The 19,759-nt window shown below is 44.9% G+C and overlaps 1 protein-coding gene, 1 non-coding gene and 1 pseudogene across 12 annotated transcripts; 2 read left to right on the top strand and 1 right to left on the bottom strand.

The window, feature by feature from the left end:
* Positions 1-61: 61 nt before the first annotated feature.
* On the bottom strand, positions 62-5,224 carry WDR45 (WD repeat domain 45). 10 transcript variants are annotated; one of them, XM_081564854.1, is made up of 11 exons: positions 5,131-5,224; positions 3,613-3,684; positions 3,409-3,483; positions 3,216-3,320; positions 2,258-2,363; positions 2,041-2,135; positions 1,510-1,589; positions 1,189-1,397; positions 1,006-1,107; positions 774-919; positions 62-530 (listed from the first exon to the last, which is right to left on the bottom strand). In XM_081564854.1, the coding sequence occupies exons 2-11, from the start codon at positions 3,665-3,667 to the stop codon at positions 421-423; spliced, it is 1,083 nt and encodes a 360-aa protein (XP_081420980.1). In that variant the 5' UTR covers positions 3,668-3,684; positions 5,131-5,224; the 3' UTR covers positions 62-420. The 10 variants fall into 10 exon arrangements, with proteins under 10 accessions (XP_081420980.1, XP_081420979.1, XP_081420978.1 ...); XM_081564853.1 differs by having other exon boundaries at positions 2,258-2,366; XM_081564852.1 differs by having other exon boundaries at positions 2,258-2,417.
* On the top strand, positions 5,101-19,271 carry LOC145535707 (large ribosomal subunit protein eL36 pseudogene; annotated as a pseudogene). The gene is made up of 2 exons (XR_014075486.1): positions 5,101-5,222; positions 18,201-19,271. The product of XR_014075486.1 is annotated as a large ribosomal subunit protein eL36 pseudogene (transcript).
* Positions 14,493-14,565, top strand: TRNAG-ACC (transfer RNA glycine (anticodon ACC)). Its single transcript has one exon. It is a non-coding gene; the product is annotated as a tRNA-Gly (tRNA).
* Positions 19,272-19,759: the final 488 nt, after the last annotated feature.

Below are 19,759 nucleotides of genomic sequence, written 5' to 3' on the forward strand. Positions count from 1 at the left end.
TCCTGCAGGGCCTTTTCAGCCTCATCTTCTCTAGGCCCCACTCCCAAGGTCCAGTCATAAATACTATTAAGGGCATTTTATTGATAATTCATCACATCAGAGAGCGTCTCTTTCTGGGAAGTTTTTTAAAAAATCCCCACAGGTTGGATTAGGGCACCCACTCTGGGTCCTTAGCAGTGTTCTTCAGGCTGGGAGCTCCAGGGGATCCATTGTCTCCCTGAGTCCCTGGCCTGGCCTTGTAGGCACACAGTCATCAGGAAGTGCTTGGGGCAACTGAGCTGTTTGGGCATTGCTCTTAAGAGTGCAAAGTGGGCACCTGCTCCATTAATGCTTCCTGGGTGGCGGCTTCCACAGCACTCCCACCCCCGCACAGGCTTTGCAATCTGCCACTGAAGGTCCCTAGCACAAGCCACAGGGTCCTTAAAAGTCATCATCATCACAGATGTCAAGGTACACATCGAAAGCCTCTCGGTTGCAGTTTCCGTCGGGAGTAAAGACATATTTGTGGAAGGTCCCATCTACACAGATGGCTGGAAGAGAGGGGAGGATTGGAAAAGGTTAGAGGCTGCCAAAGCTACACTCTAATCCTCTCAGGTGTCCCATAGCCTAGGGTCTACCTACAGGCCTTTGCCCACATGCCATCTCTTACTGATGATGGAAGTGAACCATCCATTTTTGCTCCCTCAGGCCTCCCATGACCTAAAATTCTTTCAGGTCCAATTTGCGGGCCTTTGCCCATGCAGTACCCTTAATCCAGTGCTATTCCTACTCACCAATGACAGAGTTGACATTCTTGGAAGTATTTCGACCAAAAGCACAGATGCAGGCTGACTCAGCAGGCACGGTGAAGCTCGCCAGGCTCCACTGAGAGTCCACGTACTGCCCAATCATAGGCCCCACCTTGCCCACGCGAGCCAGCCTGCAGGCAATACTGGCTAAGCTCAGGTGTGGTATATGTGCAGGAGGATGATGGGGGTAAGGCAGGGTAGGGCAGGAGGTACTCACGCAGAGCGGCGGTTGAGGCGGGTATCCTTGAGAGCAAAGATATGGACTGTGCCCTTATCACTGGATGCACACAGGAAGGAGGAATCATGGCTAAAGTTGATGCTGAAAGACAGACCAGCAGTGATGCCCACATGTCATGCTGGGCATGGGGTCAAGAGCCCACCACCCATGCCCTGTGCTTACCAGTAGAGGGTGGCGGGGTCGGTGCCTCGACGCAGTTCCACCAGTTTCTCCTTGGACTGTGTGTCAAAAAGGCGAATAAGTGTGCCCTTCTGAGAGGCCGAGGCCACTACCGTGCCTGGCTGGTTCAGAGACACACAGGCCACGTCGCTCTGATGTGCATTGATGGTAAACGGAGCAGAGGATGTGCCAGGCTTTGTGCTTGCCAGGTCCTATGGTAGAAGGAGCAGTTTAGGCTTAGAGTAGGTAGTAAGGAGGTCAGTGGCCAAGAGTCCACAGGGAGAGCCAGTCCACCTACCCATCCCTGCCCACTGGGCAGCTCACCACAAGTTGTAGGCTCCCGCACTTGTGTCCTGGGAACACTAGCAGTTGTTTCTCCAGGCTGGGGCAGAGGTCACAGAGCCCTAAGGTGTGAGGGGGGGTGGGCTGGTAAAGAGGACGATGGGGCCAGGCAGGGTCTCAGATGGACAGAGCTGGATAAAGGCTGGACTTCAACCTACGATACAGGTTACCCACAGAACCCACAGGGGGCTTGTCCTCAGCTGTGCTCCCCACCATCAAGGCAGATTCCCTACCTCCCAATGCATTTGTGGCAGTCCCAGGAGGCCCAGGAATTCCTGGCATACCCACAAATGTCCTTACTGAGCCTTTTTGCTCTGTGATCTCAGATAGCCAGGGGTGGGACAGGGCCAAGAGTGGAGAGAGAGAACTGGCTAAGGGATGGGAAAATGGATACACTGGGAGCATCTCTATGCAGACTCCCTCCCTGCCTCTCTTTCCCAATTCCTTTCTGCATGTTCCTCTTCCCCATCCACTGCCTCCTGCCATTACATCTGCATCTCAGGGTCCTCTCACCCTTGGGGTTGTCCCGGGTGTCAAATTCAAACAGCTTTCGGGGATTGTCAGGGAAGGAGTACACATAGATGCGGTTCTTCAGCACGATCACAATTCTGTGGGGATCACACAACACAGGATGGTTGTGAGAGAGGGCAGGGTACCCATGCAGGATGAACCCTCTCGCCTGCTGGGGGAACTTCCTACCTCCCCCACCCCCAGTCCACCTCAGGCTCACTTGTCATGGCGCATGCGCACAGCCAGCACTGGCTTGGTGAAGGTGAACTCCAGCACCAGCTTGTCCTTGGAGTCCTTGCCCTCCCGGGCATCGTCCCAGATCAGCACTGCTTGGCAGGTGGGTGTGTTGTCGGGGCCAACGTGTAGGGTGAGGGGCAGCCCTGGTGACACAAGACCTACCCCTACTCCCCATGGGACCTCAACCCACTTGCTTAACCTTTTGCTAGCACCCCATGTGATCCTCACACAGCATGACCACTTGTGATTCCTCAGGAGACAGGTTCTAGAACTGCTATACTCATTTACAGATGAGGAAGCTGAGGCTCGAAGGGGTTGGCTATCTGGCCAAGGACCTCACAACCCATCAGCAACCAAGTAGGGACTCATACCCAGGCCTGGAACTTCCCATCAGTAACCATTTCTGCCTCCAGGGTCCCAGTCCATACACCCCCAGAAGACTTCTGTGAGGGATCCTAGGGCTTCTCTTGCCATGCCCCGGTGGGATAAACAAAAACTTTTAAAACAAGATGGTGCTTGAGACTCAAAGCAAGAGGGCACTGGGGAGACTGCCCCAAGATTTTAAAACCTATTGATTGTGTGACCTTGGATAAATCACTTAACCTCTTTGGGCCTCAGTTTCCTCATCTGTAAAAACGGGAATAATGATACTTCCTACCACACACAGTTATTCTGAGTATTAAATGAGTTAATACATGTAAAGTGGTTAGGACAGCACCAGGATCACAGCAAGCGCTCTATAGGTAAGGACATGGCATACAGGGGGCATTCAACAAGTGTTTGTTAAATGAAGACAAAACACCAAGCTTCTCAAGCAATGAGATCCAGGACTTGTAAGCCTCACTGTGTGACTCTGAGTTACTTTTCATTTGCCAGTGCCTCTGGGAGGCCAGGATTCTAGGGAATCTGGGCCAAGGGTGGCATGGGATGAGGACACTTACCTGAGATCTCTGAGAACTTGGGGCTGCTACCACCGCCCACCAGGGCCAGCAGGTTGGAGCGGTGCAGCATTTCCACCAGGCCCATGCTGCCCACCTGCTCATGGTCTGGACAAGGACCAAGGTGTCAGTAGGGGTGGGTGGCAATGCCCAACCCATCCCTTCTGCCCATTGCACCTCCCCACCGACAGCTCACCCAGATGCCCCTTCTCCATCAATGGCTCCACGTTGTAGATGCGCACACCTGTCTCCATAGCACAGCAAAAGCAGCCTGGGGACGGGAGGAATCCAGGCTGCCTCAAAGGATGCCCAAGTAGGAAGCTAGGGGCTTAACATCCACCTGTGGCCATTCTCTCCCTCCCCTCGCTCCCAAAAGGGCACAGGCACAAGCCTCTCTCACTTTGGTCTTGGTTGAAACGCAGACTGGTCACGCCTCGAAGTGGCTGCTGAGTCATGGTCCAGGATTACTTCCCTGGACACAAATGGGGGTAGGGTTGGGAAGAGTCCTTTGGTCTGTTCTCTGAGTCCTAGAACTCCTGTCCTCAACTAATTACTTCTTCCTCCTTCCACTCTGCTATCTAACCCCAGCAGTATTGCAGAGAAGACAAAATCAGGGGGAGAATCCTAGGGTCTCCAGTCTAAGCTCCCAAGACCCCAAGGAGCATGGGCAGGAACATTCCCATCTTCTCACACTTGGTTGACCCCAACTCTGTGGGCCTACCCCAACCTCGACCACCCCTGCCCCTCCTCCTTACTTCCTGGCCCTGACTGTTTCTCAGGAAATAATGAGGTAGGGGGTATTTCAGTGATGTCTCCTCTTTACCCCCAGCCAATCCTGACCTTAGTGCCCAACAAGGCCTGGAACCCCCCCATATCCACTTCTCTTCTTACACCTGGACCTAGTACCTAAGTCTGCCTGTCAATAAATGGGAAAGGGAGCTCAAGCACCCACCCCCTCCTGCACCTCCCCGACCTGGCCCTGAGACCTGCTATGGTTGGTCCACCATTCTGAGGATCTCTCCTTCCATGTCCTTCTACTCCAACCTATTCTATCACTCTCGAGCTCTCACACTTTCCCTCCTCACACACTTCCTGAAATACCTTCAGGATCCCATTCCTACCTCCAGACAGTCCCTCTCATGACATGCTAACTTCTGCCCAATCATGGACAACCTGGACCTTCCCCCAGATCCCTGTATGCCCTAAAGACCCTACTTCAGAATTTCCTTATCACTCAGATGCCCCACCCCTGGGACATACACTCACATGTGTTCTGCTATCCCTGACTTTGACATGGGTTGGCTGGGACCTACCCTCAGGAATTGAATACCCCCTAAGATCCCTCCTCCAGACTCCCTATCCTCTCCCCAAGACCCTGCCCCAGGGGACCTTACTGCCTCAAGATCCTTACCCAGGACACAGACTTTCCAAAACCCCTACCTGGGACTACTCAATCCCCCCAGCAAGATGCCTGCCCCAGATTCCCCTAATAGTCTTGCCCTAGAGTCCCCATACTCCCTTTAAACACCTATCTTCCCCAAATCTTTGCCCAGGCACACCCTCTTCCCACCCTCCAAATGTCCCCCTCACCTCTCCACACCACCTCCACTGGACTGCCTAACCCCCCACAAAGACCCATTCGTTGGAGATTCCCCCACCTTCCAAGACCTCTTCTTTGGGACCCCCAATCCCAAGACCTGTGCCACCCAAGGACCCTGCCCAGGGATTCCTCACACATAGCTCCCCCACCCCTTATGTCCAAGACCACCCTCATACTCCTCCCAGTGCCAGCACCTACTTAAGATGTTTGTGTTAGATACCTTCCATCAACCAAAACTCCTGCTCAAAAGACTCCTTTGTCCCCTAGACCGCAACCAATTTTGGGACCATGCCCCAGATCCCTGCCGCCTGCACTGACCTGACCTCTGTGCGTCCCCGATCCCAGATCCAGTTCTCGGTGCCGCCCGCGGCCCGGCTTTCTGACCTCCCGGGCCTTGACGCCCAGCTCCGGTGTTTACATCAGGCCTCACTTCCGGGGGAGGGAGCCTGTGACCGGAAATGACTCACCCTGCCCGGAAAACGCGGCCAGTCCTCCTAGCCCAGCTTCTGGGTCATTAGAGCAATGAGAGTGAGCGTGGCGTCCTCCCAGAAAGGCGCGGGAAGCAGAGGATGCTCACCCAAGGCATGACTGTTAGGGAACCGCGGACGGGTGGGCGAGAGAGAGCCTTTCCCTCGCTGAGCGGAAAAGGGCGAAAATTCTTCAATTCGGTCCAGCTCGGACAGCTAGAGGTGTTATCTTCTGGGCTAACAAGACGTGGACCTCCGAGGTGGGCTAGAGGGGCCGCCCCCGTTAGCAGTTTGTAGTTCTGCCACACTCTAGGGAGGGGCGACCCAGGACCCTTGAGGCGGGGGCGGTCCTGGAAGCCTTCAAAGCTGTCTATCCCAATAGCCAGGGGAAACCAGGTTGAGATTCCCGTCCCACCCTCGCTTCGTATTATTCACAAAGTGAAAAAAAAAATTTTTTTATGTCAAGATAAATGTTGTCTTTGGGGGGGAAGAAACCCCAATTATGTACGTACTGGAAATATTTTTTTATTCAACTTTTAAATTTTGAGATGTGGACTCACATGTACTTTTGAGAAATAATACAGAGAAATGCCATGTACTGAATATTGATACATTTGATATTGATACAATCCACCCATCATTTACTTTTTTCAAGTATTGTTTTGATACTTTCAAAAGTTACTAATATATAATGGACAGTGGTTTATTCCTTTTTAATTGATTCATGGTATTCCGTGGAATCGGAGAAGGCAATGGCACCCCACTCCAGTACTCTTGCCTGGAGAATCCCAGGGACAGGGGAGGCTGGTGGGCTGCCGTCTATGGGGTCGCACAGAGTCGGACACGACTGAAGCGACTTAGCAGCAGCAGCAGCAGCATTCCGTGGAATAAATGTATAATTGTTCAGCTGTTCCCCTAATGATTGGAGAAGGAAATGGCAACCCACTACAGTATTCTTGCCTGGAAAATCCCATGGACGGAGGAGCCTGGTAGGCTACAGTCCATGGGGTCACAAAGAGTCAGACACGACTGAGCGACTTCACTTTTTTTTCCCCTACTGATAGCCATCTGAATTGTTTGATGGACTGTGTTGTCAACATCCACAGGCATGTTTACTTGTGAATTTTGGCCCCATATACTACTCTATAGCTTCCCTGGTGGCTCAGATGGTAAAGCGCCTGCCTGCAATGTGGGAGACCCAGGTTTGATTCCTGGGTCGGGAAGATCCTCTGGAGGAGGAAATGGCAACCCACTCCAGTACTCTTGCCTGGAAAATCCCATGGACGGAGGACCCTAGTAGACTACAGTCCATGGGGTTGCAAAGAGTTGGACACAACTGAGCGACTTCACTTTCTTTCTTTCTTTATGCTACTCTAGGCATTACTCCATTGTTATGCTCCTCCACAAGCCAATCTTCTGGCTCTCTTCAGTCTCCACTTTCTCACAACCCAGAGCATATTTAACTTTTTTTTTTTTTTCTGCTGTGCCACCAGCATATTGCAGGATCTTAGTTCCCTGACCAAGGATTGAACCCAGGCCCCAGCTGTGAAAGCTTCAAGTCCTAGCCAGTGGGCCATCAGGGACTTCCTAAGGCATATTTGACTTAATTCAGTTTGGCTTCTATCACTCCCTGTCTCTGAGACTTCTCTTAACCAGATTACTGATGATTAACAATCTTCCCAAACTAGCAGTTACTTCTCTACCCCTTCCTGTGACCACTCAGCATATTCCACGGTTTCTTGCCCTCACTCTCTTTGTTTTCTCCTGTATCTCTGACTACTGCTCCACTTTTATCGTTTCTAAATGTTGGCGTATCCTTGGCCATGATCCTGGCCCCCTTACTTTTATAGCCAATATTTTGTCCCTTGGTGACTTCATCTTGTCTCCTAGCCTTAATTATTGCAAATATTTGTAATATCCACTGATTTAGGCCTCTGGCCTAGATGTCACCAGACTCTTATATGCTATGGCTTGTTGCACTTTTTCACATGGATGTCTCATACGGCATCTCAGATTTAACCCATCCAAACAGATTTCTTGAATTTCCCTAACTCAAACACCCTCCTGTCACCCTCATCTCAACCAATGGCACCATTACACCAAGTTTGTCATACAAGCCAAAGAGCAGATGTATCATGCTTGATTCTCCTTTGTCACGGCAAATTCTGTTGATACCACTGTCAAAATGGCATCACAGATACAACCCCTGGGATTTCCCTGGTTCGTCCAGTGGGTAAGAACCCACCTGCCAATGCAGGGGACATGGGTTCTATTTCTGGTCTGGAAAGATTCCACATGCTGTGGAGCAACTAAGCCCATGCACCACAACTCCCAAGTGCTGCAACTACTGAAGCCTGTGCACCTAGAGTCCATACTCTGCAACAAGAGAAGCCTCCACAATGAGAAGCCCGTGCTCTCCACAACTAGAGAAAGCCCACACAGCAACAAAGACCCAGTGCAGCCAAAAATAAATAATAAATAAATATAGCAGTGTGTACATGTCAAAAAAAAAAAAAAAAAGGCCTGGCACATAGGTCAATTGGAAAAACTCCTAATTCACAGGGCATGGAATACACAGGAAGGTTGTGGGGAATAATTAGCCCTGGACTTAGTACCACTCCATACTCAATTAATAAATCATTAAAGGAAGACCCTGAAAAATCAAATTGTTTCCAAGTAACTGTATTTCAGTACAAAGATAAGGAAGATTCATAGGAATACTACTAATAATAAAACCCTAGTACCTAATAAGGTAAAATTCACCATGTCTGTTACCCCCCCCAAAAAAAAATGACTAGGCATAAAAAGAAGGGAGAGGTACATACTACAACATGGAGGAACCTTGAAAAACATATACTAAGTGAAAAAAGCCAGTCACAGAGGACCACATGTTGTATGATCCCGTTTGTAGATAATATCCACAATAGGCAAGTGAAATGCAAAGTAGATTAGTGGTTGTCTAGGGCTGGTGGGGTAGGGGATATGACTGGGGAAAAAAGGCAATAACTGCTAAGGGATACAGGGTTTTGGGGTGCTGAAAATGTTCTAAAACTGATTGTGGTGATGGTTGCACAAGCCTGTAAGTATCCTTTAAAAAGAGCATTTAACTGTACACTTTAAATCATGTATTGTGTGGTATGTGAATTATATCTCAATAAGAATGTTATTTTTTTTAAAGCAGGAAAACAGGACGCATAATAATCAATCAATGGAAACTGACCCAGAATGGACACACATGTTAGAATTAGAGAATAATGCTAAAAAAATTTATTAAAAGCTGCACTCCATATGTTAAAAAAAGTTGATCAGAGACATGGAACATTCACCCAAAGTGAATTTCTAAAGATGAAAAATCCACCCAATGGGATTAATGACTAGACATTGCAGAAGAAAAACATTAATGACTTAAAGTCATAGAAATAGAAACTAGGAAAATGAAAAAGGGAAAAAGAATCTCCAAAAATTAAAAAGAGCATATGTGAGCTGTGGAACAATTTTGTGTGACCTAATATGCAGGAAATCGAAACCCCAAAGAAGAGCAGAGGGGACAGAAAAAGCATGTAAAGAATAAAGTCCTAAAACTTTCCAAAATTAATGAAAAATATAAGCTCACAGATCCAAGAAATTCAATGAACACCAGCAAAAGATGCATGAAAAATACTACACAAAGGCACATTGTAATAAAATTTCTCCAAACCAATGAAGAGAAAATCTTTATTTTTTTCTTCCAGTTTTATTGAGATATAATTGACTTACAGCACTATATAAGTTTGAAGTGTACAGATAATGACTTGTTTACATACACCGTGAAATGATTATCACAAGTTTAGTGAACATCCATCATTCCATATAAATATAAAATTAAGGAAATAGGAAAAAACAAATTTCCCTGTGATCCTCTTGTAATTTACTCTTTTATATATATATATATAACATACAGCAGTGTTCATTATATTTCTCATGTTGTACATTACATCCCTAGTACTTATTTATCATATACCTGGAAGTTTGTACCCTTTAAACCATCACCATCTCATTCCCCCTTTCCCACCCCCACCTCTGGCAAACACAAATCTGATCTCTTTCTATGAGTTTGTTTGTTTTTGAAGGTGGGGAGTAGGGGAAGGGGCAGCAAGGAAGACAGTTAGGAGGCTATTTCAGTAAATCAGTGTTTTTTGGTGCCTTATGGCAGAAAGCAAAGAAGAACTAAAGAGCCTCTTGATGAAAGTGAAAGAGAGTAGAAAAGCTGGCTTAAAACTCAACATTCAGAAAACTAAGATCATGGCATCTGGTCCCATCACTTCATGGGAAATAGATGATGGGGAAACAATGGAAACAGTGAGAGGCTTTATGTTTTGGGGCTCCAAAATCACTGCAGATGGTTGGTGACTGCAGCCATGAAATTAAAAGATGCTTGCTCCTGGGAAGAAAACCTATGACCCACCTAGACAGCATAATAAAAAGCAGAGACATTACTTTGCCAACAAAGGTCCGTCTAGTCAAAGCTATGGTTTTTCCAGTAGTCATGTATGGATGTGACAGTTGGACTATAAAGAAAGCTGAGCGCCAAAGAACTGATGCTTTTACAAGGACATCAAACCAGTCTATCCTAAAGGAAATCAGTCCTGAATATTCATTGGAAGGACTGATGCTAAAGCTGAAACTCCAATACTTTGGCCACTTGATGGGAAGAACTGACTCATGGGAAAAGACCCTGATGCTGGAAAAGATTGAAGGTGGGAGGAGAAGGGGACGACAGAGGATAAGATGGTTGGATGGCATCATCAATTTGATGGACATGAGTTCAAGTAAGCTCTGGGATTTGGTGATGCACAGGGAACCCTGGCGTGCTGCAGTCCATAGGGTCACAAACAGTTGGACATGACTGAGCGACTGAACTGAACTGAACTGTCCTTCAACACAAGGTTGACTTTCAACAACCTGCCTGGTGCTGTTAAAACTTCTGGTAGTAGGAGTACCACCGCCCCCCTTCACTTCCACAGCAGTGTTTTACCTCTCCTTTTTTCCTGGAGCAAATAGGACTTAGCATCTTATTTGAATTAAGATGTATTCCTAAGTCTTTAATCCTTTTTAGTTTGCTTTTCAAACCAGCAGTCTGATTATTTACTTACTGCTGTATATTAACAGGACAGTCACCAAAAATGAAGAATGATGCACATGCCTGTCATGCCATGTTGTCACAAGGAAGGGCGTCAGGATCAAAAAGGACCCACCTGTCATGATTGAGAAATCCAAACTAGGATGAACGTTTAGGCATTCCAGATTTGTGGGAATGAGTTTCAAATATCTATATCTCACTCAAAAATCTTTCTTAAAACAGAAATCTTGAAGTTAAGCATGGCTCTGCTCAAACCCAGTTGGGTCAACTTTAATATTAGAATTTCTCCTTGGAACATCTCACCTTCTTTTGTGGATATGACTCAATGAATTAATTTTCTCTTAACACATCCTGGAAAATGGATTGTTAGGCAATTGATAAATTAGGTTTTGCTGATATTCTGAAAAGTAACATACTAATCTTCATTTAACAGCTAATTACTGAACATTTATTCGTTCATTTATCCAATGTATATTGAGTGCCTACAACACACCAGGTACCTGTACTAAGTGTTGGAGAATGGAACAATAAACAGAACAATGTCCTTGGAGGAGAAAGGTGGTCAATAAATGGATGAGTAAACATATATTTGTATATAAATTAGAGATAAAACGGATTAGGAGATAGGAAGGGTTGCTATCTTATTTGGGATGATCACAGAAACTTCTGTGATAAGGTGACATTGGAGCTGAAACCTGAGGGAATGAAGTCTGTGGAAGTTTAGGGAAAGAGCATTCTGGGAGAAGGAACAGCAAAGATATCAGTGCAGCTTGAGCAAGTGAGTCACAGAAGTATGTTGTGGGGGCAGAATATGCAAGGCCTCATCGCTATTTTAAATGCTTTGGCTCCTATTCTGAGTGGGATAGGGAGCCACTTAGGGGTTTTGGGGCAGAGAAGAGAGACATAACCAGACTGGCTTCTGCATGTGGACCACACAGAAGGCAGGGAGTAGGGGAAGGGGCAGCAAGAAAGACAGTTAGGAGGCCATTTTAGTAAATCATGCAGTGGTTTTTGGTGCCTTGGATACTGGGCAGTGGAGGAGATGTTTTCTGGAATTATTTTGAAGGTAGAGCTGAAGGACTATGTTGATGGATTAGATAACAGGGTGTGGATGAGAGGAGTTAAGAATGACTCAGAAGGTTTTAGTTAAGCTGAGAGTCAGCTGGAGAAGCAATTAGGGGTTTTATATTGTTCTTTTGAACTCTGAAATGCTCCTGAAATATCATTTAGAGATGTTAAGTAAGTGATTGGATATGACTAAAGGTCAGGAGTGAGGTACAGGCTGGAGACAACACATTTAGGAGGCATCAGAATATCAAAGTCATTTACAGCCAGAGGAAATTACCTAGGAAGTGAAAGTAAGTGAGGTTAGAGGCCTAAGCCATGGGGCATTTCCAAGGTATAGAAGTCAGTGTAATGAGGAGGAACTGGCACAACACTGAGTAGGAGCAGCCAGTGTGGCAGGAACAGAACCAAGGAAGGATTTCTGGAAGTCAAGAGAAAAAGCATTTCAAGAAGGGAGTCAAATGTTGCTGAGAGGGAATGATAAGGAGCACTCATGATATGCAGGCACTGGGTGTACAAAGATGAAGAATGCCAGGCACATAGTAGGTGTCCATGTGCTTTTAATTGTAACAAAATATATATAACAAGGTGCTTCCCTGGGGGCTCAGAAGGTAAAGAATCTGCCTGCAAAGCGGGAAACCAGAGTTCAATCCCCGGGTGGGGAAGATCCCGTGGAGAAGGGAATAGCTGGCTACCCAATCCAGGATTCTTGGCTGGAAAATCCCATGAACAGAGGAGCCTAGTGGGCTACAGTCCATGGGATCAACTGAGCGACTATCACTTTCACTTTTTAATACATAACATAAAATTTACTACCTTAACCATTTTTAAGTATACAGTGCATGAGTGTTAAGAATATTTACATTGTTGTGAAACAAATCTTCAGAACTTTTTTATCTTGAAAAACTGAAACTCTAGACTCATTAACCAACATCTCCCCACTCAGCCTCCTGCCCCTCCCCAGCCCCTGGCAACTACCTTTCTACTTTACGTTTCTATGAATTTGACTCCTTTAGATACCTCACATAAGTGGAAACATACAGTATTTGTTTTCTTATGACTGGCTTACTTCACACAACATAATGTTCTCAAGTTCATTCCTGTTGCAGCACATGTCAGAATTTCCTTCCCTTTAGAGGCTGAATAATATTCTATTGTATGAATATCCCACTTTTTGCTTATCCATTCATTTATTGATGGACACTTGGACTGCTTCCACCTTTTGGCTTTTGTGACTAATGCCACAATGAACATGGGTATGCAAAGTCTATTTCATACTGTGCTTTCAATTATTCTAGATATTTTTCCAGAAGTAGAATTGTTGGATCATATGGTAATTGTTTTTTTTTTTTTAATTTTGGGGGAACTGCCATATTTTTTTTTTCCATAGCAGCTGCACCATTTTATATTCCTACTAAGAGTGCACAACGGTTCTGATTTTCCCCACATCCGAACCAACACTTCTTTTCTTTTTTATGGTAACCATCCTAATGGGTGTGAGGCCCAGAGAACTGTCATTCTTGATCTGTATGGCAGTTCCCTGGAAACCTTCACTTACCAGGCTTGTCTTTATTTGACTTGATACAGAGCTCTCTCTGAATCACAGCTGCCTGAGGTGGTGATAACAGCTGGAATCAACAAGAAGTTGACCAAAAAATCATGAAAAACTGGGAGTGAGATGTCCAGAGGGACCTTTGAAAAACTCTGACATATTTCTGGGAATCTGGAAGGCCACATGCATTTGCAACTGCAGGACTGCAAGCATGCCCAGTAAAGAACTGAGGAGACCGTATGCTTTCACCTCTGGGTGACTTTTTTTTTATTGGCGTATAGCTGATTTAAAATGTTGTGTTAGTGTCAGGTGTACAGCAAAGTGAATCAGTTATCCATATATATTTCCACTCATTTTCAAATTCTTTTTCCCATACTGGTTATTACAGAACATTGAGTAGAATTCCCTGTGCTATACAGTAGGTCTTTATTAGTTATCTGTTTTATATATAGTAGTGTGTATATGACCAATCCAGTCTCCTAATGTATCACTTTCCCCGACTTTTCCCCTTTGGTAAACCATAAATTTGACTTTGAGATCTGTTTAAGTTCATTTGCATCATTCTTTTTTTAGATTCCACATATAAGTGGTATTTGTCCTTCCTTGCCTGACTTACTTCAATTAGTATGATAACCTCTAGGTCCATCTGTGTTGCTACAAATGGCATTATTTCCACCTGGGGGTAATCTTGACGCCCTTTGGAAAACTCTGCTAAGGCAGAGTTGTAAACTACCTTGCTGGATTTTTCAAAGCATGCATGACACACACAGAAACCCTAGGCAAAGGTTGAAGACCTGGTTCAAAGAACTTCAGGAAATCTCTATTGGCTGGCTACTAAGTTAATGAAGGTCACTTTGGTGAGCATACACAACAAAGAATATAGACTTTACAAAATTAGTTAAGAAAAGTCACTAAACAGCAGCAGCAACAAACCCTGGGGAGGAGAGAATCTGAATTCCAGAGCTGCCACATTATTTCAAATATCCAGATTTTAAATTGCAGTGAAAATATAAAGTGTAAACCAGACTTCCCTGGTGGTCCAGTGGTTGAGAATCCACCTGCCAATGCAGGGGACATGGGTTTGATCCCTGGTCCAGGAAGATCCCACATGCTGCAGGGCAACTAAGCCCATGTGCCACAACTACTGAGCCCGCACTCTAGAGCCTTTGCTCTGCAACAAGAAGCCACCACAATGAGAAGCCCACACACCGCAACTAGAGAGTAGCCCTCGCTCACCACAACTAGAGAAAGCCCGCCCACAGTAATAGAGACCCAGCACAGCCAAAAATAAATAAATAAATAAAAAGAAAGTATAAACCATACACAGGGGAAAACTCACTAAATAGAAACCATCCCTAAGGAAGCCCAAACATCGGATGTACTACATTTTAGATTTTTAAGTATAGTTGATTTACAGTGTTGTGTTAGTTTCTGGTGTACAGCATAAGTGATTAAGAATATATATATTTCTGGGGTTTCCCTGGTGGTCCAGTGGCCAAGACTCTGCACTACCAATGCAGGGAACCTAGGTTTGATCCCTGGTCAGGGAACTAGATCTCACATGCCACAACTAAGAGTTCACATGCTGCAACTAAAAATCCTGCATGCCACAATTAAGACCCAGTGCAGCCAAAAAAAGAAAAAGTGTTATCCATATATATATATATATATATATATATATATATATATATAGATAGATAGATAGATAGATAGATAGATAGATAGATAGATAGATAGATAGATAGATAATCTGGTAATCCCAAACTCATAATTTATCCCTCCTCCATCCCCTTTCCCCTTTGTTAACCATAAATTTGTTTTTTATGTCTGTGAGTCTGTTGCTCTTTTGTAAATAAGTTCAGTTGCATGATATTTTATTTTTTGGCTGTGCTGGGTCTTTGTTGCAGCATGCAAGCCTCTCTAGTTATTTGCAGGCTTAATTGCCCCAAGGCATGTGGGATCTTAGTTCCCATAGGTTAAATTGAACCTGTGTCCGCCTGCAGTGGAAGGCAGATTTTGAACCACTAGGCCATCAGGGAAGTCCCTGTATCATATTTTAGATTTCACATGTAAGAGTCACATGTAAGTGATAGTGGGTTTCCCACCTGGCGCAGTGGTAAAGAATCTACCTGCCAATCTAGGAAACACAAGAGAATGCAGGTTTGATCTCTGGGTCAGGAAGACCCCCTGGAGTAGAAAATAGTAACCCGCTCCAATATGCCGCAGTGGGTAAAGCATCTGCCTACAATGCAGGAGACCTAGGTTGGATCCCTGGGTCAGGAAGATCCCCTGGAGAAGGAAATGGCAACCCACTCCAGTATCCTTGCCTGGAAAATCCCATGGATGGAGAAGCCTGGTAGGCTACAGTCCATGGGGTCACAAAGAGTCGGACACGACTGAGCGACTTCACTTTCCAGTATTCTTGCCTGGAAAATTCCATGGTCAGAGGAGCCTGGCGGGCTACAGTCCATGGGGTCACGAAAGAGTTGGACACGACTGAACGACTAACACTTTCACTGCCATATGCAACAACATTAATGGACTTTAAGGACATTTTGCTAAGTGAAATAAGCCAGACACAGAAAGATAAGTACTACCTGATTCCACTTACATGAGGTATGTAATATAGATTCGGGACTTCCCTGATGGTTCAGAGGTTAAGAATCCAACTTACAATGCAGAGGACACAGGTTTGATCCCTGGTCAGGGAACTAAGATCCCACATGCCACAGGGCAACTAAGCCTGTGAGCTCTAGAGCCTGTGAGACACAACAAGACAGCCTGCATGCTGCAACTACTGAAGCCTATGTGCCACAACTAGAGAGTATGGGTGCTGCAATGAAAGATCCTGCATGATGCAATGAAGATCTCACATGCCACAACTAAGACCCAACACAGCCAAATAAATAAATATTAAAAATAAAATAATCAAATTCATAAAATTAAAGACTAGAATGGTGGTTAACAGGGGCTGGGTAGAAGGGGAAACAGGAAGTTATTAATCAACAGGCATAAAGTTTCAGTTAGGTAAGATTAATAAGCTCTGGAGATTTGCTGTACATTATACCTGTAGTCAACAATAATGTATTATATACTTAAAATTTGTTAAAAGCAGAGATCTCATGTTGAGTGTTTTCATCACGATAAGATCTAAAAAATAAAGCTCTTTGGAAGAAAAAAATATATATGGATTGGTTAATCTGTTTTGGAAGCCTTCTCCATTATGCATTAATGAGAGTCTAGTTGTGACTATGGCCTTTGTCCTAGAGACATTGCCCAAGGTTTGACACTGAAACGGGTCTGCCATTTTCTTTTAAATGCTTTTCAAAATTAATTATTTTTATTTTTGGTTGCACTGGGTCTTCACTGTTGCCAGTGGGCTTTCTCTAGTTGCAGAGAGTAGGGGCTACTCTCTAGTTGTGGTACATGGGCTTCTCATTGAGGTGGCTTCGCTTTTTGCAGAGCACAGGGTCTGGGCACATGGGCTCAGCAGTTGTGGTTCATGGGCCCTAGGGCATGCAGGCTTTAGTAGTTGAGGTGAGTGGCTTCAGAAGTTTCAACTCACAGGTTCCAGAGCATGGGCTCAGTAGTTGTGGCACACAGGCTTGGTAGGCCTGTGGCATGTGGGATCTTCCTGGACCAGGAAACCCATGTCCCCTGCATTCACAGGGTGGATTCTCATCCACTGTGCCACAAGGGAAGTCCTGCAGTCTTCTTTTGAAAAGTAGTTTGTAACTGATGCTTGTATCATAAGCCCCTGGGGGGTTCATTATAACAGAGTGCTGGTTCCCAACTCCAGAATGTCAAATTCATTAGGTCCAGAAAGGACCCGAGAATTTGTATTTCTGTCCTGCTTACAGGTGATGCTGCTGCTGCTGGTCTGGGGTCCACACTTTGAGAATCACTGCTTGCCTGATATCACAAAGTAATAAAACTCTGCCCCTGGAGTATTGTCCTAACCTCCTCATGGGAACCCTTGATTAAAGATATGGCCAGAGTCCCTAGAAGAACAGGAAGCTGGGACTTTGCTGAGTTTACAAACAGGTTTAGGATTAGCAGGAATGGAACCTGCTTGGTACTAAATGTTTGTTTAATAAATTTCAAGTATGTTGGAGAGAGGGAAAAAAAAAACCCTACAGCTAATGGTGTACCTAATGGCACAAGACTGAATACTTTCCCCTTAAAACCCAGAATGAGACACATATCTACTCTCACTACTGCTCTTTTACATTGTACTGAAGATTCTAGTCAATGCATAAAAGCAAGAAGAAATAAAAGGCATCTGGATTGGAAAGAAATAAACCTGTCTTTATTTGCAGAAACATGATTATCTAGTAGAAAACCCAATGGAATCTATAAAAAAGTTAATAAAATTGTTATTTTAGCATGGTTGGAGGATACAAGATCAATGTACAAAAATGAATTGTACTTTGGGACTTCCCTGGCAGTTTAGTGGTTAAGACTTGGTGCTCCCATTGCAGGGGAACTAAGATCCCACATGCGGCATGACACAGCCAAAAAAAAAAAAAGAATGTGGAGAACTGATTTTCAAAAATTATTTATTTGGCTGCATTGGGCCTTAGTTGTGGCATGTGGATCAAACCCAGATCCCCTGCATTGGGAGTGTGGAGTATTAGCCACTGGACCACCAGTGAAGTCCTGGATAACCGATTTCTTTTAAAAAGCGCAAAGCCACGCAGTGGAAGAAGGACGGTCTTTTCAACAAATGGTGCTAGAACAGTTGGATATTCATACCCAAAGGAAGGAGCCTGGATTCATACCTTCTACTATATACAATGTGTTAGTTGCTCAGTTGTGTCTGACTCCTTGTGACCCCACAAAATGTAGCCCGCCAGGCTCCTCTGTCCATGGGGATTCTCCAGACAAGAATATTGGTGTGGGCGGCCATTCCCTTCTCCAGGGGATCTTCCCAACCCAGGGATCAAACCTGGGTCTCTTGTACTGCAAAAAGTAATTCAAAATGGATTAAAGACCTAAACATATTATCTGAAACTATAAAACTTCTAGAAAACCTTTGTGATCTTGGATTAGGCGAAGATTTCTTAGATAAGACATCAAAAGGACAATCCAAAAAGAATGAATTGATAAATTTGACTACATCAACATTGAACATTTCTGCTTTTCAAAAGCCATTGCTAACTTTCTGCCGTGCCAGCCATTGCAGAGCAGTGGCTGTAACTCTGCTATTCCCCATGGCCATGGGCCTCAACAAGGGCCACAAGATGACCAAGAACATGAGCAAACTGAGGCACAGCCACTTCCTCAGGCGCCTCACCAAGCACACCGAGTTCATGTGGGACATGATCCGGGAGGTGTGTAGCTTCACCCCTTATGAGCGGTGGGCCATGGAGCTGCTCAAGGTCTCCGAGGACAAGTGGGCCCTCAAGTTCATCAAGAAAAGGGTGGGGACATACATCCATGCCAAGAGGAAGAGACAGGGGCTGAGCAATGTCCTGGCCACCATGAGGAAAGTGGCAGCCAAGAAGGACTGAGCCCTTCCCCTCTGTGCACAATAAACCTTTTCAGAAAAAAAAAAAGACATTGTTAAGAGAATGAACAAACAAGCCAGACTGCCAAGAAAAATACTTGCAAAGCATATATCTGATAAAGTGTCTGTATCCAGAAGATATAAGAACTGCTTTTTGAAAGGTCTATTAATAGGATATGGCAAAAGAGGTGGTGTATCTCTAATCTTCATAAAGATTCTTAAAGCTAGAAAAAATGGAATAGATGAATAATTTGCAAAGAAGAAATAGAGACACAGATGTAGAGAACAAATGATGTCTGGATAACAAGGGGGAAAGGGTGTGGGATGGACTGGAAGCTTGGGATTGACATATTTACACTACTATGAGTAAAATAGATAATATTTACAATACTATATGTAAAATACATAACTAATGTGAACCTACTGTATAGCATAGGGAACTCTACTCAATGCTCTGTGGTGACCAAAATGGAAGGAAATCCAAAAAAAAAAAAAAAGGTGGGATATATGTATACGTCCAACTGATTCACTTTGCTGTACAGCAGACTAAAACAACATTGTAAAGCAACTATATGCCAATGAAAAAAAAAAAAATTAAAGCAACCCGGGTCTCCTGCATTGGCAGGTGGATTCTTTTACCAATAGCACCACTTCATATCTTTGCTCAAATGCCACCTTCGTAATAAAACCTTCCCTGATTATCCTACGAATACTGCCCACTCTGGATCCCCTTTACCCTGCTGTACTTTCTCCCTGCACCCCCTTCCATGGTTGTTCATACCTTTTAACATACTGGATAATTCTCATGCTTATTGCCTCTCAGCCCCACTGGAATGTCAGCTCCACAAGGGCAAGGATCTGTCTTGTTTTGCTCATGATCTTCAGTAACTAGAATCAAGCCTGGCATAGAATAGGGACTTGATGTTTGTTGAATGAATCATGTACCCTTTATGTATCCCTAGCATGCAGAACAGTACCTGGCATACAGTAGGGGTTCAATAGATGCCCATTCAATGAATTGGAACAATAGGGATGCTTGGTAAGGCAGTAGTTTTTCAAGTTGTTACTTACTCTCTCTGCTGGATGCTACAAACACAGAAGTTAAGAGGCCCCATTGTGGGAGTGGAAGGGAGCACCCCGGGGCTGAGGAAGCCATGTCACAAAAGAGGAGCCTACCTGTATATATCTGCCCCCCAGCTCAGCCCCAGGCAGCAGTCCCAGTCACCCAAATAACT

Source organism: Giraffa tippelskirchi, chromosome X (genome assembly GCF_054371585.1).
Source record: "Giraffa tippelskirchi isolate mGirTip1 chromosome X, T2T-mGirTip1v1.2.pri, whole genome shotgun sequence".
NCBI classification, from domain to species: domain Eukaryota; kingdom Metazoa; phylum Chordata; class Mammalia; order Artiodactyla; family Giraffidae; genus Giraffa; species Giraffa tippelskirchi.

Excerpts from the sequence above, each read along its gene's own strand:
- WDR45 (XM_081564850.1), bottom strand. The coding sequence starts at position 3,667 with ATGACTCAGCAGCCACTTCGAGGCGTGACCAGTCTGCGTTTCAACCAA. Across the intron at positions 3,484-3,612 it reads GCGTTTCAACCAAGACCAAA|GCTGCTTTTGCTGTGCTATG; the intron begins GTGAGAGAGGCT and ends TCCCGTCCCCAG. Across the intron at positions 2,439-3,215 it reads CAAGTTCTCAGAGATCTCAG|GGGTAGGTCTTGTGTCACCA; the intron begins GTAAGTGTCCTC and ends CATGGGGAGTAG.